Source organism: Heterocephalus glaber, unplaced genomic scaffold, assembly GCF_053883595.1.
Source record: "Heterocephalus glaber isolate CG9 unplaced genomic scaffold, H.glaber_assembly_v1.0 deba00001497, whole genome shotgun sequence".
In the NCBI taxonomy this organism is placed as follows: Eukaryota; Metazoa; Chordata; class Mammalia; order Rodentia; family Bathyergidae; genus Heterocephalus; species Heterocephalus glaber.
The window spans coordinates 62,484,285-62,511,359 of record NW_028258320.1 but is presented as its reverse complement, the minus strand read 5'-3'; the positions used below and the strand labels follow the sequence as shown (position 1 = coordinate 62,511,359).

The 27,075-nt window shown below is 42.0% G+C and overlaps 1 protein-coding gene across 23 annotated transcripts in view; it reads left to right on the top strand.

Annotated features, from left to right (window-relative positions):
- Positions 1-363: 363 nt before the first annotated feature.
- The window catches only part of Tacc2 (transforming acidic coiled-coil containing protein 2), a 228,737-nt gene continuing 202,025 nt past the window's right edge, over positions 364-27,075 (top strand). For 11 of the 23 annotated variants that reach the window (XR_015440579.1, XM_087185643.1, XM_087185636.1 and 8 more), the window contains exons 1-2: positions 2,045-3,188; positions 22,661-22,739. Coding sequence is in view for 22 of the 23 variants with exons in the window: in XM_087185636.1 (XP_087041762.1) it covers positions 3,122-3,188; positions 22,661-22,739 (146 nt within the window). In the remaining variant the exon portion in view is untranslated. Of the gene's footprint in view, positions 530-2,044; positions 3,189-19,697; positions 19,796-20,456; positions 20,680-22,660; positions 22,740-27,075 lie in introns of those variants that run through there. The other 12 variants (XM_087185641.1, XM_087185639.1, XM_087185629.1 and 9 more) reach the window with 6 other exon arrangements.

Genomic DNA, 27,075 nt, shown 5'->3' with positions numbered 1-27,075 from the left:
TTCTCAGGAGAGTATAATGACATCTTCTAAAAGGACAGCTTGATATTATCAGGTCAGCGGAAACTGACAATAACCTGCCCCATTTACTAGAAGCACTTCTAATTTTATTGTGTTTCTTTAAGGCTGCTTTGTTTTGCAAAGTGGCAGGTCCCAGCCAAAATCTAGAACTGCTCATGGTACATTAAATTGCAACCCAAGGTAGCTGATACTAGCTTTGGATCCCAGGTAATCCTAGAGGAGATAAAGAAGAGCTGGATGCAGGCGGTACCTGCAAGCTTCCTTCTCCCTGTTATCCTCCCCCGGGGCTGCAGAGCCCTCTGGAAAGCTGCCTTCTGGCCTGGGTCAGATTGCGTACACGCCACTGTCTCACAGGCCAGCGTTCTCAACCTTAAGCCAATGCACATTTATAGAACAATTCCATGTGATCCTGAGGAAGGCGGACTTCGGGCGGAGGGCAGTGCTGAAAAGTTGTAATCTCGAGAGAGAGGACTCTTCCCTCTTGCTGCTCTTCATGCTAAGAGGACACTGGGTAAGTCAGTCTAAGATCGATGGCTTCGTTCCTTTACACAATGCGTGGCTTTAGACTAGTTTTGCTACTGAAATTGGAGGGATACATGCATTTCTTTTTTTTCCTTATAAAGAGAAATTAAAGGCACATCTGTGCTCCTTCCTCCCTTCCCCCCATTCTCTCCTAAGCCAAATTAACCACACCTTTTCTTTCTAGTACACTACTGGTTACTTTTAGTAGGATATGCCCCATTAATGCAGACCCTAGTCTCTTCATTTGTAAAATGAGGGGTTGGACTGGATGATGGCTGGAATTTCTTCTGGTCTCTATGATGATTCTGCCTAAGGCAGATTATAATTTCAAGTGTTTGTGATTCTGTGGAATAATTTGAGAGTCCCTAAAGTTCTAATACACTAAGACTGTGTGAAAAAGTTGTTTTAAAAATTGTAATTGTGCTGGCCTTGACATGTTTGCCTATGTATTTCTCTAGCCTCTCTCTAAGTACCTTTTCAGACCTGTTTCTGAGGCTGTGGCTGCCAACTGCAGCTGCTGTGTGATCTCGACAAGACTGTATTTCTGGGTCTGACTTACTGTCAGTTATAATTGAATCCTCAGGTCAAAGCTGAAGCTAGGCAGAATGTTAAGCCTCCTCAGAGAATGTTACAGTTCAGTTAAACACAGCAGAGCATACGTGTATGCAAGCGTGTACGTGTGCACAATGTTTTCTACTATCTCCCATCAAACTGAAGTGCATGAACTGAAATTCTTGAGCATACTTGCACACTTATTGCACAGGTGTAGACTTCAGGGACAGAACTGAGCTCCTGCTTCACCCATCAACCGATTGCTATTCCAATGAGTACTTGTTGGCTATTTGAGGGTTCTCCTGCTCTCAGGCTTATCTGATGGTGCCTGTTGCTTCTCTGGTCTTCCTCTTGCACTCACACATTCATGAGACAACCTCTTACCTAGTTTTGTTGTAAATGCCAGCCTCAGGGTCCTGGGATTTCATCAGACAGTTCCTGTCTGTTTACCTGAGGGAGCTTGGGAAGTTCTAAAACACTCTGCTGCCACCATCTCTTCAGAATTCCACCTGCCGGGCTCTGTGCTGCGTGCTCAATTCTTTAGTAGCTCCAAGGGCTAGGTGGATATTTGGCCTGAACAAAGGGAATGATGAGAAAGGAAACAATGAGAGAGATTTAGGGAAAGAAGAATCCAGAGGGCTTGGTGAGTGATTGTACACAGAGGGACAGAGGAATTAAGCAAAGAGGAAAATACAAAATAACCATTTATTATTTCATTCAGCAAATACTAAGTGACCCCACGGACTTAATGTCCAGACCCAGGACAGAGGGTATAGGCTGTGTTCCATGTTGACATCATGCCTGCCCTCATGGAGCTCCTGGTGAAATGAGGGGGCAGATACCAAGCAGGGAATCCCCAGGAGGTGCAGAATTACCAAGAAGGGCCCAGGACACATGTCAGAAAGAATAAGATCCTCTAAGTGGAAATGGGAAAGGCAAGAGAGGGGTTAACTAGGGCGAAAAACTGGCGAGTTTATGTTTCAAGAGGTTGGACTGATGGTGAGTCACCAAAGCAGAGATATCCAGCGGACATGAAAATGCACTTGGAGTAGTGGGAAGTCTATGACAGCTATGGTCTCTCCAAGGAGAAGACCTGGTTAGAAGATCAATTGCCAAGTTTCATGAAACAGCTTTCTTAAGAGGGCAGGAGAGGCAACTGGAGCATGAGAACAACCAGAACTTGGCAGCACCTTGTCTGGAAAGTCCTGAATGGATAAGATTTGAGGACCAATGTGGGGTGACATGGGCAGATGCTGCAGAGAGGGCAGAGAGAGGATGAGAACTGAGACAAAGCCAGAGTCTGGGGGTCAGGGGCAACTGTGGTTTCAGTCAGCAATGTTTAATTACAAGAAACAGAAACGTATTCAAAAAAGCAACTCATTTGTTGAGCAACTCTTTCACTGGCTTCCCAGCAACCGCTGCTTCATTCTGATCTGAGTATGGACCAGTCTGCTCTGCTGGGCTCCTCCTCCTGCCCCTCCCTGAGTTTAGAATGCACAGGCACAGGTTTCTCTGCTACTCATTCCTCATTGCCTTCTGATTAAGGGTCTTCCTTTATGACTTTAAGTGTCCCTATCAAATAACAGGAGAGAAAATCTGTTAGGCCAGTTTTGGGCAGAATCTGGCCCTTGTCCAATCAATAGTGTCCAGAGGAGGATTTGTGTGATGAGCTAAGCCCACTGAGTCAGTAGAGGGATGAGAAAGGGAGTAAAGGGATGGGAGGGTGAGGAATGAATGGTTTTTCAGAGTAAAGCACAAAAACAAACTTGCAATTTTTTTTTTTCTTGGTACTGGGGATTGAACTCGGGAACCACTGAGCAAAATCTCTGGCCCACAAACTTTCAAAATTTGGAGCTAAGTATGTGGTTTCATTGTAACAGAGAACTGAAAGCTGGGCAGTGGTGGGTGCTCCTAACTGAATGCAAGGGTGTGTATTTCTATGGCCAGGGGCATCCTGGGTAGGGAACACACAACACCTAGTGCCGAATAGGGAAAGGAGACAGTTGGAGAACGTGGAATCACCGAGACCATGAAGTATTGGCCAGCAAGAAACCAAACTCGCTCTGATGCTGATCCACAAGGAGGCCATCTCCCAGGTGAGATTTGTCCAGCTCAGTACCAGAGGCCCCACCCAACCCCAAGGGCAGGGCATGGAGTCTATGAGGTAACAAGAAAGTGACCAGACACTGCCTGAGAAGCCAGCATGGGAGGGCCGCCCTTTGTGGGCTTGTTTGCCTCCTCTGTGGGTCCCCAGACAACTCACTGTGAACCCTGTCCTTGGGTTTTTATTTCAACTCTGTTTCAAAGAGATGGGGATCAGTGTGGGCTTTTGTTGTTGTCGTTGTTGTTTGTTTTGTTTGCAGTGCTGGAATCAACTCAGGGCCTTGCGCATGCCAGGCCAAGCACTTTACCACTGAGTTACATTCCCAGCCTACTCTGTGTGTTTTTAGAGTCCTAGCCTGCCGAGGCAAATTGGTTCTTGCGTATTAATCTCCTGAAATGCCCAAGTATAGCAGAAGAAAGGCAAGATAGTTGTCACTTGCCAATGTTTCCTAAATGGTATTAATAACGGTGTTTAAAATTGACACATGGGAAGAGTGACCGTGATGAGTGAAGGCTGAGTTTGTGACCTAAAAAGGGGAAATTCTCTCTGCACTCAAGTCAGGGAACAGCCCCACAGAGCTCTGTGCCAGAATTGGTGCCAAAGAATTGTAAAGAGATTAAACCCAGCAACGCTGGCTGATGTTGTCCAAGCAGAGAGGGCTAGCTTTCTGTAGTCAAGCTGCCTACATCTGCACAAAGCTCAGGAGTGACTGGTGTTGCTTGTGTCTCAGTATTCAGGGGCTCAAAGACGTGCCCAGGTTCTACCAAAGACTGGCCCTTCCAGGACTAGCTGGCTTTGCTACTTATTAAATCCTGAGCTTCAAAACTTAAGGCATGAAGCAATATATTTCTTTCTGGGTGCTTATGCACATTTGCAAGGATTGTGGAAGGTATGAGTGTGTGAAGCTGGAGTGGTCATTTCTATCTGGGACCAAGATTTTCATTTTGAGGGAACATACTTTTGTAGGTGATTCTGTGAGCTTAAAGAACTTGGCTTTATATTCACTGTTGATCATTTAGAAAACCATTCCTGGGAATTTACTGCTGCTGAAATTGGTAATGAGGTTCAAGATAGGATCTGACAAGTGATTCTGTGTCTCGTGTTACATAGCAAACAGATGAGACAGCCAGCGCTTAAATCCTGGTCTGTCACAAGATCATGGTCTCATGTGCTCTAGTTCTTTGAAAAGCACTGGGTGATATTGTTTGCCTGTCTGGTGGAAGGCTCACTGTTTGGCATTTGTCAGGAGTTCCTCCCCCTTCCCAAAACTAGCTTGCTTTATTGTCCCAGGATTGACAACATTTTTGCAAACATCTCCTCTTTGCTTAGCATTGACAGGAAGATTCAGGTTGACATATCTTGGTCGAGAGATGCCGACTTGACATGTTAGTGTCAGAGCTTCTGTTAGATGGGCAGATCCAAGTCATAGGCAATGCAGCAAGTAATCTTTTAGGAGATGTGTTTAAGAAGGCTTGATCTAGGTTCTAGGAGCGAGAACTATGATCAGACTCATGGTACTAGAGACCAAACCAGCATGGATATGAAAGGAGGCACTGAACCAAGATCTGAGGGCAACAGTTGGATGTAGAGATCTGTTTGAGGCACTGGGTCTCATGTTTCAAGTGTGACAGGCAAATTCAGCTTAGAAAATGCAAGTCAAAACTAGTCTATTTAGTGACCTAAATTACTGGCAGATTGTCTTAATGTTTGCTTTGGAAAGGATGACCTAATTCCAAGGCTTACCACTGACAGGCAGAGATCAGCAAGACCAGTATTGGATTAGGAACTGATAGAGGAAGGATTTCTTTTCATAGCTCCTATTCTCCTGCTTTAAAATTTCATTATGGACTTTTCAAGCATGCACAAAAGTAGAGAGAACATTACAAACACTCTCATGTGCCCATTATTTGTTTCAACAAATAGCTACATTTGTCCAGTCTTATTTCATTACTATTCCACTAGCCACTGACATGTGTCTCTCTTCCCTCAACACCAGATTGTTTTAAAGCAAATAATTCTATCGTTCAATCAGTAATATTAAATATGTGTCCATAAAAGATGACTCTTTTTGTGTATTATAACCACAGTATCCTCATCATACATAATTCTTTAATATTCAAAATCCTGTTAGTGTTAAAATATTCCTGATTGTCTCACTTTTTTAAAAGTTGGTTTATTTAAACCAAGATCCACAAGTTGCTTTTCATTGATATGTCCCTTAAGGCACTTTTCCACTCTTTTCCTCATAGGGTTTCTATATTTTTCCTATATCCTCTGCTAATTAATATATATAATTATATTATATATATATTCTCCAGAAATTTCCTATATCTTCTATCACTATTTCTGTCTTTTTCTTAAATTATTTTTTTCATGGTTAGAAGGGTCTGCTAATTCCACTTTCTGAGTCATTGGTACATTGGCTTCTACTGATTTTTTTCCTCCTTGATTTTAGGTTATCATCCTGATCAGCTCAGGCTGCTGTGACAAAATACCATAGACCAGTACTTTGCAATCTATTACAGAAATTTATTTCTCACAGTTCTGGAGATCAGTAAGACTAAGATCAAGATGCTGGCTAAGGGCCTGGGGAGGGCCCTCTTCCTGGTTTGCCCGTGGCTGCCTTCTTGCTATATCCTCTCATGGCAGGGAAAGGGACCATCTCTCCCATGTCTCTTCTTATAAGGCCACCAATCCCATTAATGAGGTGCAGCCCTCCTGATCTCATCACCTCCCAAAGGCCTCACTTACATTGGGGATTAGGGGTCAACATATGAATTCGGGGGAAGGGGACCATGAACATTCAGTCTATAACACTAGGGTTTATTAATTTCTGAATGTGGGGTTGGAGTTTATTTGCTGGCATTTTTCTTAGCATTTTTATAGGAATGATACTGTTTTATAGGTGTGTGTGCCATCTATATTATGTTTAAGAATTCATACTATTCTTTACAAAAGGAATTAAGAGCTTTGTGGTGCCTTTTTAATGCTCTGGAATAATTTGTATGGTGTTGGAAATATGTGGCCATTGAAATTTTAGTAGAATTCCTCTGTGAAATCAGCTGGGCTTTGTCCTTTTGTGTGTGTGGTATAGTGCACTAAAAATTTTCTCTAATGTTTTCCTATGAAAATAGGTATATTTAAGCTTTAAAACTCTAATGATCCAATTTTGGTGATCTGAATTTTCCCAGGATATTATCAATTTCATGCATTTTTTTTTTTGCATAGAAGTTTGCAAAATAGTCTCTTTATTTTTAAAATTCCTTCTGAAACAATGACTATTTCCCTCTTATTTTGTGTATTTATGCTTTCTCTTTTGATTGTTAGTGATTTTTCTAGTTTAATTTTGCTTAAAAAATTAGGACTTTTATTTGCTTAGTAGTTCACTCATTTTCTCATGTTTTATTTAATTAGTTTCTGCTTATAAATTTTTTTTTTTTTTTTTTTTTTTTGGTACCGGGGATCAAACTCAGGTCCTTGCGCTTACGCAGCAGGCGGTGAAACCACTGAGCTAAATCCCCGGCTCAGGTGTATCTTTTAACACAGCATATGCTTAGGTTTTGTTTAACGAACCACACTGAATATTTTCCTCTAAATAGGTGAGTTAAACCTATTCACCTTTACTGCAAGGACTAAAGTGGTCAGTCTCTGCCACACCATTTCTAATTTGTGCTTTGTCATATTTGCTATGCTTCTTCCTCTTTTAGTAAGGTCTATATTTTTATTCTAAAACTTTTTTAATGTGCTCATTCTCCCATTTTGTTATTTAATCTTTTACTAGTTTATCGGGGTGTTTTCCCCCTAATATTCTTTAACAGGTGCCTATTGGCTTATACAATGAACTTGTTTTAGTTTCTTCTTTTCCTCCTCTCCTCTTCCATTTTGTAGAGAAATTATTTCAGCTGTATTAAACCAAATAAAGTTTTTACACAGATCTTTCATCCTTGCCCCTAACCTTTGCTTTAGTCTTAGATGTGCAATTACATGTTCTCGAACCTTCATCAGCTGTGGCCTCTTTTGTTAAAGTTTTCCTAGTTATCACTCAGTTGAATGGAATACATATATTATTGAGTAGATGCCTCAAGATAAGTGCAGAATTCAGTAAGTTCTTGTAAGTTGAAAACTTTTTCTCTAGCCTTAATGGATGAAGAACAGCTTGGCTGGATATAATGATCCTCCTACCTCAGCCCTCCAAGTAGCTGGAATTACAAGCACCATCCCCAACCAAAGTTTGTTGTGCTTTATTTTTTGTTTGTTTTTGTTTTTGTTGGTAGTAGTGTTGTGGAGTGAAACCTAGGCCTCCACACACCAGGCATGCGCCTTATCACTGAAGTATATCCCCAGCTTCTGAATTCTTTAACAAGCTGTTCCATTGTAATCTTGTTTGATGCATTCTTAATAAATATGATGCCGCCCTAATTACTTTGGTTCTGTAAGTTATTTGATCTACTTATTTAGAGGTCCTTAAAATCTAATAGTGTTACTGGGATATGTGTTAAAACTGATTGTCCTGGATTCATGTTCCTAGGTGTCCAGTGAGTTTTAATAGGTAGATTCATGTATGGTATTTTTCTATTTCTGGTAAGTTTTCTTCAAAATTATAAATATTTGCTGTTTTTTTTGTTTTCTTATTTCAAGTACTCTGAAAATAGGAATTTTTTTCTTTGTCTTCTCTTTAATCCTCTTTCTTCTTTTCTTTTCTTTCTTTCTTTTTTTTTTTGTTTTTGTTTTTGTGGTACTGGAGATTGAAAACAGGGCTTTTTGCACTGAGCTATATCCCAGCCTTAGTTACTTTTCTTATTACTGAGACAAAATATCCAACACCCAAAGTTAAAGGGGGAAAGGTTTATTTCACTTACAGTTTGTAAAAATTTCAGTCCATAGTCAGCTGGCTCCAAGGCAGGTGGCACTGCAGAGGAGAAATACTTCATGAAGGGCAGAAGGTAGCAAAGCAACAAGGGAAACTTAACAGCATCTTTCTTCCCCTTTTATCTTATCTAGACTACTGGGATTAGGGCAGTGCCGAACCAATCAGTGTACTAGTTTAGTAAGCACATGTCCTTAATCCCAGCATCACACACTCTAGGTTTAGCCACCTCTGAAAAAGCCACCTATGACCACATGAGGCTTTGGGGGGATATCTGGACCCAAATGATAATACAGCTCTTTTAAAATTTTTTATTTTGAGACAGGGTCTCCTAAGTCACTAAGTTCCCCAGGCTGAGCTTGAATTTGTAATCCTCCTGCTTCAGCCTCCCAGAGAACTAGGATTACAGGTGTGCACGTGTGCCCAGCTTCTATTTCTTTTCTAAGGTTATTTGACACTCTTTTCATTCTCCTTGATTTTTGTTCATTTCTACTTGTATTTTTGAATTTCTAACTCAATATGCTCTATGTATGCTTGATTGCTTACTTGAAAATATTGAATTCTGATTGGAGTGCTGACTTACATTTTTGTTCTGCTTCATAGCTGGTCTTAGGGTCTTGGGAAGATTTACCTTGGATGATATGTGTGAAATATTATCACCCAGTTTCCTTTTCAATTGCTCTGTGTGGATTTGTTGACCTCCCTCTTGTCTGTTTTCGAAGTATTCCTAGTTGGTTGGTGCAGCAGAGACCATGTTTGTTGTGTTGTGGTGTCAGGAGGATTTCTGACTTTTCTGATTTTGTGATTTTTCTGAGTTATTTTAGGATTTTAAATTTTCTCTTTTTCCTCCATTCCCCATCCAGAATCCTATTGCTGCAGGGTGCTTCTGCTGTGAATTTTGTCCTTTTCTGCTCGTGCATTTTGAAGACTACCTCTTTAAATTGTGCCTGTCTTCTTTAAATTTCCTTGCTTTACAATCTCTTCCTCCTAGTCCCTGCTTTCACCAGCTCAGATCTTTTGAAGGATATGATGGATGAGAGTGGACTGAATCCTTCTGGCACTGATTCCAGCTCAGCCGACACTCCATTTGTGGGCTTTCTCTGCCTTCTTTAGGGTTTTTCCAGGGAGCTGGGTTAGGCTTGGTTCCTACAAACATTTAGGGAGCTGGAGCATGAGAAATTGTGCTGTTGATTTTCTGACTTCACTCTTTTTAGTCACAGTTGTTTTGAAAAGTGCTTAAATTGCTCTGTTTTCATTCCTATCTCTAGGGAATGAAATGTCTGCTTTTTGTGTACATTTACTTTTCTTCTCTCCTGTTTCATATCATGTTGGGAGGGAATACTGGGAGACAGGTGGCTAGGATGCCTCTATTATTTAGCTACCTCCAAAGCTTATTTTAAATCAGGCAAATGTATGATTAAGGTGTTGTTCTTATTCTTTCTGGAAAGAAATATAGACTAGCCAGATAGACAAAAATCCTATTTATTTAGGACTTTTAAACTGTATAATTAGTACTAATATCCTTAACACTTTAAGGATAAATTTACAATGTTTCTAAGAAACAGAGACTTTAAGTAGCTATTTTCTTTTAAAATCATAAAACTGCACAATATTGGTAAGAACTCTCTAAGCTCTGATCACTACTTGCCAGTATGAAGGTAATAGCTCTCATTTCTCAGCTTGACTCGAATACATGTCTCATTGGTAGTGACATCTGTGGCTCAGATGTAATTGGCACTGATGCCATTCTTTTTCCACCGAAGATCCCTATGGTGGTGCTCAAAATGAAACTGCCCACCCTTCATTCTATACTACCTCTACCCTCCTCTGGGCCCACAGTTCCCCACTATGTTGACACTGTATTCGATTTTTCAGAAATAACAGCACAGTTCAGCTTTGGGATGCAAACAGATGTCTGAATTTTTGTGGGTTACAACAGCTTGTTTTCATAAGAAATATGGCTTTTGCTAACCTCATCTACAGAGACAGATGATATGGAAATTGTGAGTAAGTGGAACTATATATTTGAATGTATCATTGAGAATTTGTTTTAGCAGGAAAGAAAGACCCTTTACTACAAATCAAGATACAGTTTCATGTTTTTGTCTTGGGATATGGGGCCTGCATGGTTTATAACATGTTCTGCTATTCCAGATTGGAACCTTATCCTCAAAGGTCTTGCTCTGGCATTAGACCAAGGTGTCACTAGGGCCCACCAGTCAAGGGCCCTGCTTGTCTCTTGTCATTTGAACTGTGGAGAGGGATTTGACTCACCTCTCGTTGCCCTCCTCACTTGGCATCCTTTGTGATCCAATGCACAGGTCTTCTGATGGTCAACAAGGGCTGGGTGCAGGGTGCAGTGGAGGGAAGCTGATGAGCCCTCTGGGTAAAGCTGATCACTTAGCTTTTGCTTGAAACCAAACTACCACAAAACTTGGTGGTTTAAAACAAGAACCACTTATTAGAAGTTGACTTCTATGGGTTGGCACTTGGCGCAGAGCTGAGCTGCTACTCTGGGTGGTTCTCTTGGTCACAGCGGGGATCCCTCATGTGTCTGTGGTCAGCTGTGGTCTGGCTAGCTGTCAGCCACAACTACTTAGCCATGATGATGAGGGAGCACGCTGACTCAGTGTAGTCCCAGAACAAGGCAAATTTATGTTAGGCCTGTGGCCTAGAGGAAGATGATGGTCCATAAATTCAACTAAACTGTCCCCTGTTGGCTTTGAGCTTCACCACTGACCACTGCCAGCCTGTGCCCAGTGGTGTCATCAGTGCACAGAACTCTGGGAGAATATCTCATAGGATTATATTTAGGGTCTAGGTTATGGGGCAATAGAAATAAGTTTCCAGTAATCCAGAGTAACTGACTTCAGAGGGGATGATTACTTCACCACAAGGTAGTGAATTTCCCATTACTGGAAGTATTCAGGCCAACCTAGAGGTTCCACGATTATCCCAGGTTCTGCTTTAGACACTTATAACTTGGCAAGCAACACTGCCAACCACACTGCCATCTGTTCCCAAAGAACCAGACTCCAGCTGATAATCTGAGCCTTTGAGACCTGTCTCAAACATCCTAGGATATGATTGCTCAGGTCTCCCCACTAAAAGGCAGCACAGAGCAAGCTCTCCTGCCTGCTGAGCTATGGTGTCTGTCCTTAGTTTGGCTACAGCCCCTTTTCCCAGCTCCAACGCCCTGTGTCCCTGCTGTTCACCAACCCTCCACCTGCTCTCTATCCCAACTGCTTGGCTGTCTCAATCCTTCCCCATTTCTGACCCTACCAGCCAGAGCTTGCCCCTGACTCCACCTCCTGTTCACAATCCCCTGGTTTCAATACCTCCATGCTTGATCTAACCTGGGGCAGGTCTAGACTGACCCCACCTACTTCACCCTGCAACCTCCTCAACCATCCCTGACAGAGCCAAACTACAGAAAATGAAGTATATGTCCGTACATAGCTAAAGCAGGAAAACAACATGGTATCCATTGCAGCGATTAAATATGATCAGTAGGCATGGGAAATATTCTTAGAATGTTACTGTTCAATTTTTTAAAAGAAAAACAAATTTCCAAAAGATTGTGTGATATGTACTATCCCTACTTTGTAGGTTTCGAGTTTATAGAGGTGTGTTTACTCAGATGTCAACTGGGGTCCCCCCTGCCCCTTTAGACAAGCTAAAGTCCATACCTGGTGGATCTCTGAAACCAACCCCAAGACTTTGATAACTTCCCAAGGCTTAAACTCTCAGGCCTCCTCTGCTTCCTCATGTAATCTCTGTCCTATGCCCTATTGATCCAGGTATGACTAAAGTTCAGCCCTTCTTCTAGTTTCAACCCCCATCTCAACAAACAAACAACAACCAAAACAAAAACAAAGCAAGACAAAGTGAATGTAGGGGATTTGGAGCTAAGAAGTGCTCACCCCTGACGCAGATACCACTATTGGAGATTGATGTGGCTAGAGAGCCACACCATGGCCCGACATGCACTTCTCAACTGAGCTGGCTGGTGTGCTCCGGGGCCTGTAGGAGCTGGTGGGAATGAGGCTGCCTGTGCACGGCCGGTTCTGGTCCAGCCATTTGCAGCAAAGAGGTGGATATATCAGTTTTGTCTCTGATCACTGGGTCCTGACAGCTGAAGGTCTCTAAGTCCTTGCAGCCCCAACGTTTTACAGGACTGTACTTCTCACATCCAAATTTTAAAGTGGCCTTAGAGATGGAGGGAAGGCAGAAAATAGGAGACTAAGAGAAGGTGCAAAGTAAAAGTTGTCATTTCACCCAAACCTACAGAGCAGGCAGGTCTTTGTGCGAATGAAGTTCCCTTGCCAGAGCAGGAAATGAGCAATGTCTCTTCATAAATCTTTTTCCTGGGCTGCAGCTGTTTGTTTGTATTAAACAGGAACATGGTAACAGAGCTATAAGTAGCTCCTTGCTCAGCTGTACAAGGTAGGGAGTCAGAGCAACTGAATTCAGTTTCTGGAGGGAGACAGGCAAGGTTTCCTGCCTGCCCGGGAAGAGGCCCGGGCCATCTGAGGGAATCACAGCTGGCCAGCATGGTTGGATTGGTCAAGCATTCCAAGGAGCAGCAGGGTCAGGTAAACCTGAGCTTGCCCATAATGAGCAATGGAAACTGTGCTCGGTAAGGCAGAGCACCCCATGCCCTCTGCTGGTGTAGACCAATTGCCGGAGGCCTGTGTGGCTAGAGGACCGTAGCTTGGCAAAACATGGGCTTCTGATCTGAGTTGGCTGCTCTGCTCAGGGAAAACACCTCCGGGATGATTCTGGGTCCAGCACTTTTTTGCTGTGAGACACTGAATAAATTATTGCCACCCTCCAGGCCTCAGCTTCTCCCCTGTAAAAGGAGGTTCTAGAGAAGATGACCTTCAACTTTCTTCCAGCAACAAGAATTTAAAATATTCTATATTTCTATGAGAAAAAGCAGCATTTATTAAACTTTTAAAACAGATGCATCTCACGGGAGCTAACACAAAGAATCAACAACTGGGATCTCATCTTATTAAAAAGCTTCTGCGGGCTGGGGATTTAGCTCAGTGGTTCCGGTGTCTGCCTCGCAAGTGCAAGGTCTTGAGTTCAATCCCTGGTACCAAAAAAAAAAAAGAGTGTGAGGCTGTAGCTCAGTGGTAGAGAGCCCTGGGTTCCATCTTCAGTACTGAAAAAGCTTCTGCACTGTAAGAGAAACTACCAACAGAGCTAAGAGACAACCTACAATATGGGAAGAAATTTTTAGCAGATGTAACTCAGACAAAGGCCTACTATCTAAAATATATAAAGAATTGAAAAAAATCAGACCCCCCAAATTCAAAGACCCAATTCAAAAATGGGCATCTGAAATGAACAGACATTTCTCAGACAAAGAAGTAAAAACAGCAAATAAATGTATGAAAAAATGTTCAACATCGCTGGTCATTCGAGAGATGCAGATGAAAACAATACTGAGATTCCACCTCACCCCAGAAAGAATGGGTGCTATCAAGAAATCAACCAATAACAAATGCTGGCAGGGTTGTGGGGAGAAAGGAACCCTTCTCCATTGTTGGTGGGAGTGTAGACTGGTGCAACCACTGTGGAAATCCGTATGGAGATACCTCAAAGAACTAGGGCTAGAGGTCCCATTTGACCCAGCTATTCCCCTACTGGGTATCTTCCCCAAAGAATTTAAAGAATCATACCACAGCGATATATGTGCACCCAGGTTTATAGCGGCACAGTTTGTAATAGCTAAGGTTTGGAAACAGCGCAAGTGCCCATCAACTGGAAACTGGATAAAGAAGATGTGTTTTTTTTATAAAATGGAGTACTACTCAGCCATAAAGAACGAGAAACTAGAGTCATTTATAGCTAAACGGATGCATATTGAGGCCATACTCTTAAGTGAAATAAATAGGACACACGTGTAAATACCGAATAGTATCTCTAGTGTGAGAAACTGAAAGTGTAAATAAGGATGAAAATGATTAAAATGAATAATTGATAATTTGAAATAGGAAAAGGTCCAAAGGTGGAGGGGTGGTGGGAGGGGAGGGGAAAAGGAAGAAAGGAAAGGAAAAAGTATGAGAAAGAGGAAAAAAAAGGAAACAAAGTCTATGTAAATAGAGAAGGGTGGTGGGGGTGAAGGGTGCATAGGTAATGGGGAAAAAAATAACTAAGATACATCATGTACAGGTACAAGCACCCAATGATAAATGTAAATATATACCTAAAATGTACCAATTAATATATAAATTTTAAAAAAAACAGATGCATCTCTATCACATCACAAGATTTTTTTTATCCTATGGAGAATAAAAATATCATAGAAAATATAATTGATTGTTTGATATATCAACAATTCCCCATAGAGCATCACTAGGCTGCTCTCACAGGATATTGGGTAAAGACAGTGTGCAAACTGCAAAACCTTCCTGAGCCTCTGTTTTAGTATCAATGAAACGGCACCCATATCAGCTTGTCTCCAACTTCCCAGGCCCCTGGCCTGCCCACCTCTGCATTGGCCTGGAGTCACTGTGGGGATCTGAGCACCCTCCTACACCCCACCTACCTGTGTATAGCTCCTGCACAGTTATGCTCCTGGGCTGGTCCTCGTGTTTCTATGTCCTCTCCTCTTCCAGACTTGCTCCCAGGCTCTGTGTTCCCAGTTATGCTTTTGGTTCCCCTCAGCCCTGGTAGGCTGCCACAGCCCTGATAGTCACTTGGCCCAAACTTGGGCTTTCTGTACCCCTTCCTGATCAAGTAGGGGATCCCTTAAGCTGGGACCTTCCCAATCAGCCTGAGTTGCTAACCACTAGAAACCCCATGCTCTGCTCTAAAGCTAAAAGAAGAAGAGGTAAAGACAGGAAATTGCCTTTGAACGCTACAAAAATCTTCCCAGTAGTAGCATCACAATATTCATTGGATGCAGATTTCTATCTTTTGCCTTGTTCTCAGCTGAACTTTGGACAGGCCCCTTAACCTCTCTGGGCTTTGGCTGTTCACCTACAAAACAAAAAATAAAAACCCAATCCCACATCTTTGCTGTAAATATTAAAAAGAACCTGAGCACATAGCTGTGCTTAGCACATATTAAACAGCTCACTATTTATGGAATGCGGTGAGTGAATTAATGAACTAAAGAGTGTCCTGGTTTATATTCAGGATGTTTTGAATCTCTGGTGATACACCAATAGAAAATAAAATTTCAAACAACCATCTTTTTTTTTTTTTTTCAAACTCAAGACCTAGCAGTTGCGAGGCAGGCACGGTGCCACTGAGCTAAATCCCTGGCCCTCAAACAACCATCTTTTAAAACAGGAAATAAATGAATTTTATATTATAATCTTAAAATTAAGATTAATTTTAGGTTAATTTGAGGGAAGAGTTCCATTTTATCTGGCCATTCAGGCACTGTCCAGAAAACAGTCAAATAGAAATCTTAGGAATTCAGCCTTATTTGTGGCCAACTGCCTTGAATTAATTAAAAGCCTAAATCCTAGATCTTTTTAAGGTACAGTTTCATTTCCCCAAGGACATGGAGTAACTCCAGCTAATTTAACATTTGACACCCAGCAACAGCCATATTGGAGGGACTGGACTGGAATGACATGTCATTAGCCCAGCAAATATTTTAGCAGAAATGGCTTGGCCAAAAGTTCCTGAAACCATTTAGTTTCTTTTCATTGGGCTTATGCTATTAGTTTTCTCATCAAATATTTGTTTCTGTAAGTATACAGTCAATTAGCTGTGCTTTTTATTTCAGATGTGACATAGTTCTTATTAGAATCTGAAATTCATGATTTTATCTTAGGGGAGAAAAAAGAAGGCAATATAAGCTTTGTTTTATTGAGGGATTTGGCTCTTGGAGGCTCCAAAGAGACTCATTGTCAATAATGGTATAATAGCAGTTTATGAAGCACTTAATCTCTTCCAAGAGCTTTGTTGAAATTAACTCATCATAGTCATGTGAAGTAGATATTATTATGATTCCCATCTTACAGATGACCAAACTAAACACACAGAAGTTAAATAACTTGCCAGCATTTTTACACTGAGTGAATGGTGGAGTTGCCATTCATATCATAGCACTCTGCTTCCTACCCTTAGCCCTCTACTGCAACTGAAGTAGGCTCTTCCCAGAAATAAATTAAGTAAGCACACACGCATGTACATTTAGCCATCTGCTGGAGGAATAGAAAGCTGGTCATTTACATGCTGTCCAGACAGAGGAAGCCAGCATGAACAGGGCAAAGCTGATCCACAATGGATGCATGGAATCAGTGGCACGTCACAGAGACTGACGTTGAGGGACCTGTCCAAACACTGCCATTAGAAAGGGGGTCAGGGCTGAAGAACATGAGTACTCCAGATTCTCTAGTACTCAGCACCTGGATCTGGCCCATCTATCATTGTATGAAACAGAGCTCTAGTTCCAGAGATTGGAGCTGAAAACTCTGTGTATTTATTTGCTTTCTTCCCAACTGGCACTGGCAACCTTTTGTACCTGATGGTGGCCAGGACAGCAGTGGTATGACAGGTGCCAGTGGTAACGCCCAGTGTCCAACAGCCATGGACATAGTGATTCTAGTGGCTGTGTCGGGGCCTGGAGGTTGGCACCAACAGTGATGCCAGCAGACACCGTTGAGGCAGCAGTGGTAGCTGCCTGGTCAGGCCCATCCTTAGCGTGACCTTGGCAGTGGCTTTAGCTGCTTGTCCATCCTCTGTGTCAGCCTGACTTGGCCTGGTTCTCTGAGGTTCCCTCAGACATGTGAGCTACCCAATTTCCTACCAAATAAATCCTCTTTCATTTTGAGTTAGCCAGTCCTTTCAGCTGTTTGCACTCAAGAGCCCTCAATAAAGTTGGCCATGACTGGTGGTGGTTGGTGGGATAGCAACTACAGGCACCTTAGCTGAGAGCCCATTTATACCACCAGCTGTTGCTCCAGCTCTGATTCCCCACCACCAGCCTCCTTCTGAGCCCCTCAGTTACCATGTGTCATGTTTTAGGGGAACAATTGCAGCTCTGGCCAACTTTAGCATTCTAGTCTGCTTGTTCCATGCCAATAAATGGGCACCCTGGGTTTTTTTGTTGTTTGTTTTGTTTTGTTTTTTGGTGCTGGGGATCAAATCTAGGGCCTCACACATGCTAGGCAAGAACTCTATCAGTGAACTGTACCCCTAGCTCTGCACCCTGTTTTATATAAGTAGCCTTGTATCTGCCAGTTGATGAGTTTGGTTAATACGAGTTTTTCCCTGAGAGATAGATATTCCCTCAGTATGTCAATAAATTATTTTGAGTTGATTCTCAGAGGTAGATCTCCCCTGTGGACAACTAGCTTGTGTGTGCAGCTACTTTTACCTAGGAACATCTTCAGGTAATGGAAGAAAGAGGAGGGATAAAGATCAGAAAGACATGGTTGGAATTCTAGTCCCACCTCTATGTCTGTCCTTCGGTCACAGCCTGACCTTATGGAGCCTCCATTTCCTCACTTGCTAAAGGATGACAATAGTCTGATGTATGTCTGCTACAAAGATAAGGTGTAAAACCAAGCACAGCACCAGGTGCATGGTGGGTCCTCAGGAAATGCTAATCATCACCTGAAGAACAATCCAACAACAATAACAGTAATAAAATCACCTAATAACAAACAGCAAACTCTGAGTAGAAGCCAGTGCATGGGAGGGAAGGCAAGAGGAGACCTGCTTTACAGGCTTATGTAGAAGGAACCAACCTAGAACTATTGCTTCCTAGACCTGAGGCCTCTCTTGAGCAGCCCCTTCCAAAGTCATGGGGGGGTGGGGCCAAATGGGTAACTGTGCAAGTGTTGGTTTGTTCAGAGCAGCTGCCTGCAGGATGGTCCTAAGCAAGGTGGTAAGGGGGCTCTGGCTTGTTTGCTCTGTCTTCCCTGGCCCCTTCCTCCCTCTTGGACCCTTCAGCACTGGGTCTTTCACTGCTCTGAACACGTAGCCAAACCTTTCCTTCCTCACAAACCGTCTTCCTCCATTGAAGCAGCTCTGTTTCAAACCAGGCCCTCCTTGTCCTCCTCATTTAAATCCCTGGCACTTTACTTTCCAGCAGCCCAAGGGACCAATCAGGCCCCACACACTCAAGACCTTTTTTGTCTCTGTGCTTCTGCAGTTCTGGTTCAGTCTGGGTTAAACTGGCCCATCCCAAGCACCGTGGGTGTCACTGGCCTCCCGAAGGCCCCTCTAAATTCCGAAGGCCCCTCTAAATTCCTCAGCCATACCTTTTTTCTGTAGTTTCTTTGGACTCTAAATTTCTTCTTCCATTGACTCCCAGTTTTGCTTGTGACCTCCCAAAATTCCTATGTTGAAATTCTAATTTTCATTACTTTAGAATAGCGCTGTATTTATAGGTAGAATCCTAATGGGTGGCCCCTAGTCCAATATGACTGATGTCCCATAAGAAGAGATTAGGACACACACACACACACACACACACACACACACACACACAGAGAGAAGACCTCCTGAAGTCATGGGAAGCAGACAGCTGTCTGTGAGCCGAGGAGAGAGGCCTGAGGAGAAACCAACCCTGCTGATACCTTCATCTAGGACCTCCAGCCTCCAGAACTGTGAGGAAATAAGTGCCTGTTGTTTCAGCCACCCAGTCTGTAGTATTTGTTCTGGCAGCCTGAGTAAACTAACACAAGGCCTCTACTCAGAGCAGACCCAGCCTTGGAACTCGGCCCTCTTACTTCATCTACACTCTCATATGAACCCCAGTCGCTCGAGGCATTTGTATCCACCACAGAGTTGACTGGGAGGGTGGTTTGTGGAGAGAATTCAGTCACAGCAATGTACACAGCTGCAAATTGGATGCTACATATTCATTCTCACCTCAAACTTCCCATGTGCTTCTGGGAGGGCCAGGCTCCCACTGCCTTCTCCCTCTCCTCAGAGGCAAACCCCCAATTCTTCTTCTTGCTTAGGGCTCTCACTATGTTTTGTCCACTTTTTGAAGACTTGCCTCTTCATTCCTAATTGGCTCATCCAAGATATTTTGCTTAATAGGATTTTCTATATTGAAAAAATTCTCCTGTGACTGTTAGTGGGCAGAAGCCAACATTCTTGTTTCTCATCCTTCCAAACCTTAACTATACTGAAATCTCATATTGAAAAAAATTTAAAAAAGAAATACTTTCAAATTTTTCCCCTAGTAGTCAAATTCTTTTTCCAAACAATATCTTACGCAGAAGCCCAAGATGTGAAATATATTTTTTTATTTTTTAAAATTAAGAACATAATATTACATAACATAAAATAATCACTTTCAAGGGAGCAGTTCAGTAGAATTTAATACACTCACAGTGTTGTGCAAACCCTATCTCTGTCTAAATCTAAAACACTTCCATCACCAAAAAATCAAACTCTGCACTGATTAAGTACTTACTTTCCCCTTCCCCCAGCCTCTGCCAACCACCAGTTTGGTTCCTGTCTCTGCGGATTTGCCTATTCTAGTATTTTATATAAATGAAGTCACACAGTACATGACCTGGTGTTTTTCCATGTACATAATGCTTCTGAGGTTCATTGGAGTTGTTGAATATATCAGTGCTCCATTCCTTTTTATGGATGAATAAGTCATTTTGTGTCTAGACTGTGTTGTGTTTAACCACTCAGCCTTCGGAACATGTGCACTTCTGCTCTGATGAACCCGAAGTAGATCACTGAGCTCCTCCTCCACATCTAGCATTTCTCAGACACCTCCAAGAAGCTAGGTAAGATATCTGGTCTCTAGAGAGCCTTTGATGAAATACTGTTTTGTTTTCCTGAGTACTCCTACCTGGTGGCAGCATAAGGGCCTCACAGAAGCTTTCATCTAAATGAAAAGTTCTGGTGTTGTACACATACGCACACACATGCACACACACAATCGACTGAGTAGGAGGGTCCTTTGGGTGTGTACCCATGGTTCTATGAGGTCCACAGAGCCTCTGCCACCCAGTGGCAGACCTCCTATTAGTGATCTAGGCACGCCTGCTGCTTTTGATGACTTCAGTCACTGGAATGCAAGCCACACCTGGGTGAACACATTCTGCACACAAGTGCCAGACTGCCACAGCATTGTATTTTCACAAGTTTTCTTTGTCTTTCCATAGAATTTTCCCAGGTGCATACAAGAAGCCCTGTGAGCATTTGACTCTTTTCTAGAGAGTTTTGTTGCCTGCTCTGCTGCATAAAGGCAAGTCTGAGATTCCTGCTGCTGTGCTCCCAGGACAGGACAATCCTGGAGTTAGGTGCAGCCAATCAGATGGCAGGAGCTGCTTCAGTAGGGATAAGCCCTTTCTAAAAGGAGCCCTGAGGATGTAATAACAGGGAAAAATCCTCTGCACAAAAGGCCTTGGGAGGGATGGGCTAGAAATGCAGATTCCATGTGGGCAGGAAAGCTTGTATAATCTCCGTGGGCCGTGGGCCAGGTATGAAGCACAGCTGGTTTGTGCCTGTGCCAGCGTGGAGTCAGGTTGTTTGCCCAACTGGTTGAGGTGGGCCAGGCCCTTGGCTTAGACCTCATATGCTTCTGGATGCAGGAGGAGAAAGCCTAATTAATGGAAAGCACACTTTCCCTGGGCCACAGACTCCAAAGTCCAGAGCATCCCCAAAGGTAAGTAGATGGCAGAGTTGTGGGTGCCTTCCTCACCAGCCTGGGGAAAGCTGAGCAGTGGGAATTGCAGAGTCCCTGGGAGAGGACTCCAGATGCAGCCAGGCCTTCCATTTGAGGAGCTGAAAGTTACACTTCACCAGAGCTGTTTTGCTGTTCTCTTTCATCTGTTTAAAAATTAGCTCTGATGCCTTGATTTTTAATAAAATTATTGAGTTTATTTGATGAATGAGTATCAAAATTTAATGTTCTATTGAAGAAACAAGGCAGTTAATAATTGAAAAAGACATAATGATGGTAACACTCAATGTTCTTTTTTGGGGGGGGTGGTACTGGAGATTGAACTCAGGGCCTTGTGCATGCTAGGAAAGTGCCCTACCACTGAGCTACAGCTATAGCCTTTTAAAATTTTTAAACTTTGGGATCGAGTCTCACTAAATTGCCTGAACTGGCCTCATACTTTTGATCCTCATGCCTTAGTCTCTTAAGTAGCTGTGATTACAGATGTTTGCTACCATTCCCAGCTTCAACATTATTTCCTTATGCTCGGTCATCTTTCAAATGAACAGAAAAAATTGAAGTGATCAATTTCACGTGAGATTGTGTGTGTGTGTGTGTGTGTGTGTGTGTGTGTGTGTCCACAGGAAATTATAAGAAAGTTAAAGAGTTAGGAATGAGAGAATTGACAGAGGTGACATTATTTTCAATTTTCTCTTTGGAGACACTTTAATTGGGACTGCTCACAATACTTATGTTTTATTTTTTTAGTGATTATTCAGTACACCTAGCATGTGCTGGCTACTCCATCAATGTTGGTTGAATAAATAAGCATAATTTTCTGTAGAAATACTGTAATGAAAGCTCTATTTCCGTAGCATAAATCTTGAATTAAAAGGCAGGAGGCAGGTTGGTAGAGTACTTGTGTGTGCACAAGGCCCTGGGTTCAATCCCCATTACCTAAAAGAAAGAGGGAGAGAGAGAGAGACAGAGAGAGAGAGAGAGTTAGAGTTCTATTTCTAGATTTTGATCTCCAAAAACTGGATCCTTGGGTGGTTTCTTAACTTCTCTAGCCTCAGTTTCCCCACTGAACTGGTAATCTCTACTACCTCAGCTCTAAAACATTCTAATTTTTCAAGTTTTCGGTAACTGAGTTGCTGCATCTAGAAACAGTGAAGGTAACATCTCAGTCCTGCTTGCTTTAGGGTCTCATGAAATGAGGTGCATGATGTCAGCAAAATGGTCAGGCACCTCCATAAGTGACACAAGAAAATGTCCTAATTATGATAATGGCTAATAAAGCATCACTGAATGAGCCCCATGAAACAGTCCTAGCTGTCTCAGCAGCCTGACAGGATTGACAGGATTATCCATTCCTAGACTCACTCCGACTACCTATTTCCTCCGCAAGAAAACCATTCTGCTTCCATAGAAACATGTGCAGAAATGAAACTGATTTGCTGAAACAAGTGTTTAGAGTAAAAACTATGAAAACCATATGTTATTGAAGAGAAGTGAATTTCATGCCTCCCAATGTTTGGCACCGAGGTTTGCTGTCACCAACAGTGAGAAACCAGCCTCGTTGACTTTCCAAGCTGAACACAAGCAGAAGCAGAAAATACCCCAATGAGGGGCGCTCCTCAAGCTGCTGGCAAATGGACCTTTTTGTCACTTGTTAGTATATATACACGCATGTGTGTGCTGGCCTGAACTCAGACTCAGGAACAAACTTGCCTTTCAGAAGTGTCTGCCAACCCCAGGGTGGGGAATGAAAACACCAGCCCATGTTGGGAAAGAAGTCTGGGTGGCAAAAGAAAAACTTTTTTTCTTTTTGCAAAAGAAAAACCTTCAAAAATAATTTTCCATGATGAGGCTGCAGAGATAAACATTTGCCATCATCTGGCTTTTGAGCTTGTGGCGATGAGCAGACTGAGAAAGCCTCAGACCTTCCACTTTACAGATGCTTACACCTTTTCATTTCTTTCAGTGGCCTCTGAAAACATTCTGACGGACACTGGGCACCCTGAGTCACCATGGGCAATGAGAACAGCACCTTGGACCACCAGGTGGGTGTCATGAAGCTCCTCCCTGGAACTGCGCAGCTGTCTTAGCTGACCTTGGCTGCACCGCCTCCTCCCCAGCACCTGGCCTCTCCCAGAGAGGAGCGAGGGGAGACAGGGCTTCTGCCAGATCCATGCAGGCATGCAGCCAGGTGTTTTTTTGCATTGCCTTTTCAGAATTCTTTCAGGATTTTCCTGCTTTCATGAACCATGAGCACTAATTGTTCTTTTCATTCTGTGCTTTAAAAATTGGCATAATGAGAATTTGGCACATTTTCTCCAGATTGTTCCCACACGTCAACTTTGACAGATTCGGCAGAGGAGGCTAAAATAAAACTCTTTTCCATGTTCCTCCCCTACGGAAAATTATGGCCATTAAAAATGACTTTTAAATTGTATCAGTGTTGAGAGATTCAATCTAAACTGTTGTTCTCAAGTTGGGCAAGGTTTTCAGAATTGAGGAGGGACTTTAATTGCTTAATTGTGCATAAGGCTCAGATAATAAAATACATGCAAATTTTGTCATTATCCATTTTAAGTTTGCTAATACTAACGTAATGCCCTGGTGAACAAAATCAAGAAGATACTTTCCCATTTATTTCACACAGAGTGGAAATTTTGGATGAATGGTGTTGAGTTCTTTGAATGTGAAAATTGGATCTGAAAGCCAGCCTACTACAATTCGTTTTCCTCTTGCTTTTTTCCCCCTGCAATCTTCTTTCCTCAGGCAGCAAAACAGAAATTGTCAAAAGAAAAGGTGGCAAACAGCAGAGATTTTAGAGGGAGGCAAGAAGCAATAATTATGGGTGTGAGACAGTAAGGAGGAGGAAACTATGGCAAACAGGCAGCTGATGGTCGCCATTAGGAGCATGGCCCCTGTGTTCCCATTTCTTCAAAAGAAGTAAAAATGTGTATTTTTCTGTAAAGCTGTAAGTGATTTAAAAATAAACTTTTAAATTAGAAATAATGATAGATATTTTTTTAGTACTGGGAATCGAACTCAGGACCTTGTGCTTGCCAGGCAGGTGACGTGCTACTAAGCTACACCCCCAGCCCATAACCATAGATTTATATGGACTTTAAGGAAGTAATGCAGTCAGATCACATGTACCCTTTACCTAGTTTTCCTGTCTCACAAAACCATCCTACAGGGCTGGGGATGTAGCTCAGTGGTGCTGTGCCTGCCTGGGAAGCGCAAGATCCTGAAATGTCCAGTACAGAAAAAAAAAAAACCCCAAACCCCAAACTGTCCTACAGCATTACACAGTCAAGATTATAGCACATTTCCATCAGGAGACAGATGCCTCTTGTCACATCCCTTGTCCCTCTCATTCCTGATCCCTACCTTTGGCACCTACTAGTCTGCTCTCTGTTTCCATAATATTATCATTTCAATAATGTTAAAAAACAGAATTATACAGTGTGACCTCTTAGGGTTAGCTTTTATTGCTCATCATACTGCCCTCAAGACTCACACAGTTGTTGTATGTATCAGTAGTTCATTCTTTTCATTGCTGAATAGTATTCCACAGCATGGAGGTTCCACATAGTTCATCGAATCATCCACCTATTCAAGCACACTTGAATGGTCTCTAGTTTTTGGCTATGCTCTGAATGCTTTTGTACAGTTTATTTTATTTTATTTTTTGGTACCAGTGATCGAACTCGGGACCTTGCACTTGCGATGCAGGCAGTGGAACCACTGAGCTAAAACCCTGGCCCCTGTACATTTTATTTCTTGTGAATAAATGTTTTCATTTCTCTAAGATAAATACCTAAGAGTGTAATTGCTGGCTCATATGCTGATTGCATATTTAATTTTATAAAGAACTACTAAATGATTTCTAGTCCCTATAGCATTTTAGATTCCCATCAGCAAGATGAGTGATCCAGTTTCTCTGGCAGCCTGGCTTTCATTTGGTGTTGTCACTACTTGCTGGTGCCATTCTGTTATGGTTTTAATTTGCATTTCACTGATGGATAGTGATGTGGAAAAACTTTGAAGTGCTTATTTGTCATCTGTAGACAGTAGTTCTCCCTTATCTATGGTTTCTATTTCTGAAGTTTCACTTATCCACCATTAACTGTGGTATGAATATATTAAATGAACAAATTTCAGAAATAAACAATTTAGGTCTTCAATTGCACACTGTTCTGAGTAGTATGATGAAATCTCACACTGTCCTGCTCCTTCCAGTGTGGAATGTGAATCATCCTTCTGTGCACCTTATCCACGCTGTATATGTTACCCGCCCATTCATCACTTAGTAGTGGTCTTGGTTATTAGGTCAACTGTCACAGACAATATTGCAGCACTGTGATCAAGTGACCCTTACACAGTAACCTACTGCTACATCACAATGCCCACATTATTCGCCTCACTTTATCTCATTGTGTAGGCTCTGTATCACCTCACAGCTTCACAAAAGAGAAACCACAGTCACATAACTTATTATAGTAATATATGCATATATACACATATATATGGATTGAACCTAGGGCCTTCTTACTGAGCTATGTCCCCAGGTATTTTCTTTTTTCTTTCTTTTTTTCTATTTATTTATTTAAGAAAGTTCTCACTAAGTCACTGTGTTGCCCAGGCTGTGCTTAAATTTACAAAATATGATTGTTATAATTTATTATTAGTTATTGCTGTTAATCTCTTACTGTGTCTGATTTATAAATTAAACTTTATTAAGGGTATGCATGCAAAAAGTATAGTAAAAATGGGGTTTGGTACTATCCAAGATTTTAGGCATCCACTGGAGATATTAGAATGTATCCCCTATGGATAAGAGGGAACTGTTCTCTTTGGTGAAATATGTGTTCAGGTCTTTTGCCCATTTTCTCTTTCTAAAAAATTAATTTTATTGGTACATTTTAGGTATACAATATAATGACATTCATCATTGTAGAAGATATATATTTGAGGGGGAGGGGACCAGGGATCGAACTTGGGACCTTGCGCTTGGGAGGCAGGTGGTGGAACCACTGAGCTAAATCCCCAGCTATGTTGCCCATTTTCTAACTGGATTATTACTGTTGTTTTAGAGTTGAGTATTGAGAGTTCTTTATATAGTGTAGAGTAGTCCTTTGTCAGATTGTGGTTTGCAAATATTCTCTCTCATACTTATCATCATTTCATCCTCTTAACAGGGTCTCTTACAGAGCAAATGTGTGTGTGTGTGTGTGTGTGTGTGTGTGTTACTGGGGATTGGACCCAAGGCCTCTGAACTGAGCTACACCCCCAGCCCTTTTATATTTTTTATTTTGAGACCGGGTTTCAATAAGTTGTTGAATTCCCCAATCTGGGCTCCAATTTATAGTCCTCCTGCCACGGTCTCCCAGAGACTGGGATTACAGGCACGTGCCACCACACCCAGCAAGGTTTCCATTTTGAAGAGGTACAATTTTTCAGTGTTTCCTTTTATGGATAGTGCTTTGGGCATCAAGTCCTAGCACTCTTTGCCTACCCCTACATCCTGAAAATTTTCTCGTTTTCTTCTAAAAATTTTATAACTTTACATTTTATAGTTAACTCCATGATTCATTTTGAGTTGATTTTTGTATAAGGTATTATGAGATTTAGATTGAGGTTCATTTTTCGGTCCTTAAAGTTTTTGTTTTCTTACAGTAGTTTTAGGTTCCTTAAAAAATGGAGAGGAAATTACAGAGATTTCTCACAGCCCCCTCAAACACACACAGCCTCTCCCTTATTGACATCCTCCACCAGAGCCGCACATTTGTTTCAAGTGATGGACCACATGGACATATCTTATCACTCAAAGTCCACAGCTTCACTCTTGATGTTGTACCTTCTATGAGTTTTGACAAATGTATAATGGCATGTATCTCCCTTTATACTATGATGCAGAATATTAAAAATCCTCTGTGCTTTGTCCTTTTTTTCCTGGTACCGGGGAATCAAACTCAGGACCTTGCTCTTGCAAGATATTTGCTTTTTCTTTCTCTACCTTTTAACTCCTGGGAACCACAGATTTTCTTTCCTGTCTCCATAGTCTTGCCTTTTCCAGAATGTCACATAGTTGGAATCATAATACGGAGCTTCTAAAGGTTGGCTTCCTTCATTTACCAATTTAAGTTTCCTCTGTCTTTCCATGGTTTGCTAGCTCACATCTTTTTATCCCAGAATAATATTCCATTGTCTGGACATACCACAGCTTACTTATCTACTGAAGAACACCTTGGTTGCTTCCAAATTTTGAATGACTTGCGATAAAAAATCCATGTGCAGATTTTTGTGTATAACACAAAAATGTTAAATGTTAACTTCTTTGGACAGATACCAAGGAGTGTGATTGCTGAATCATATAATAAGGAT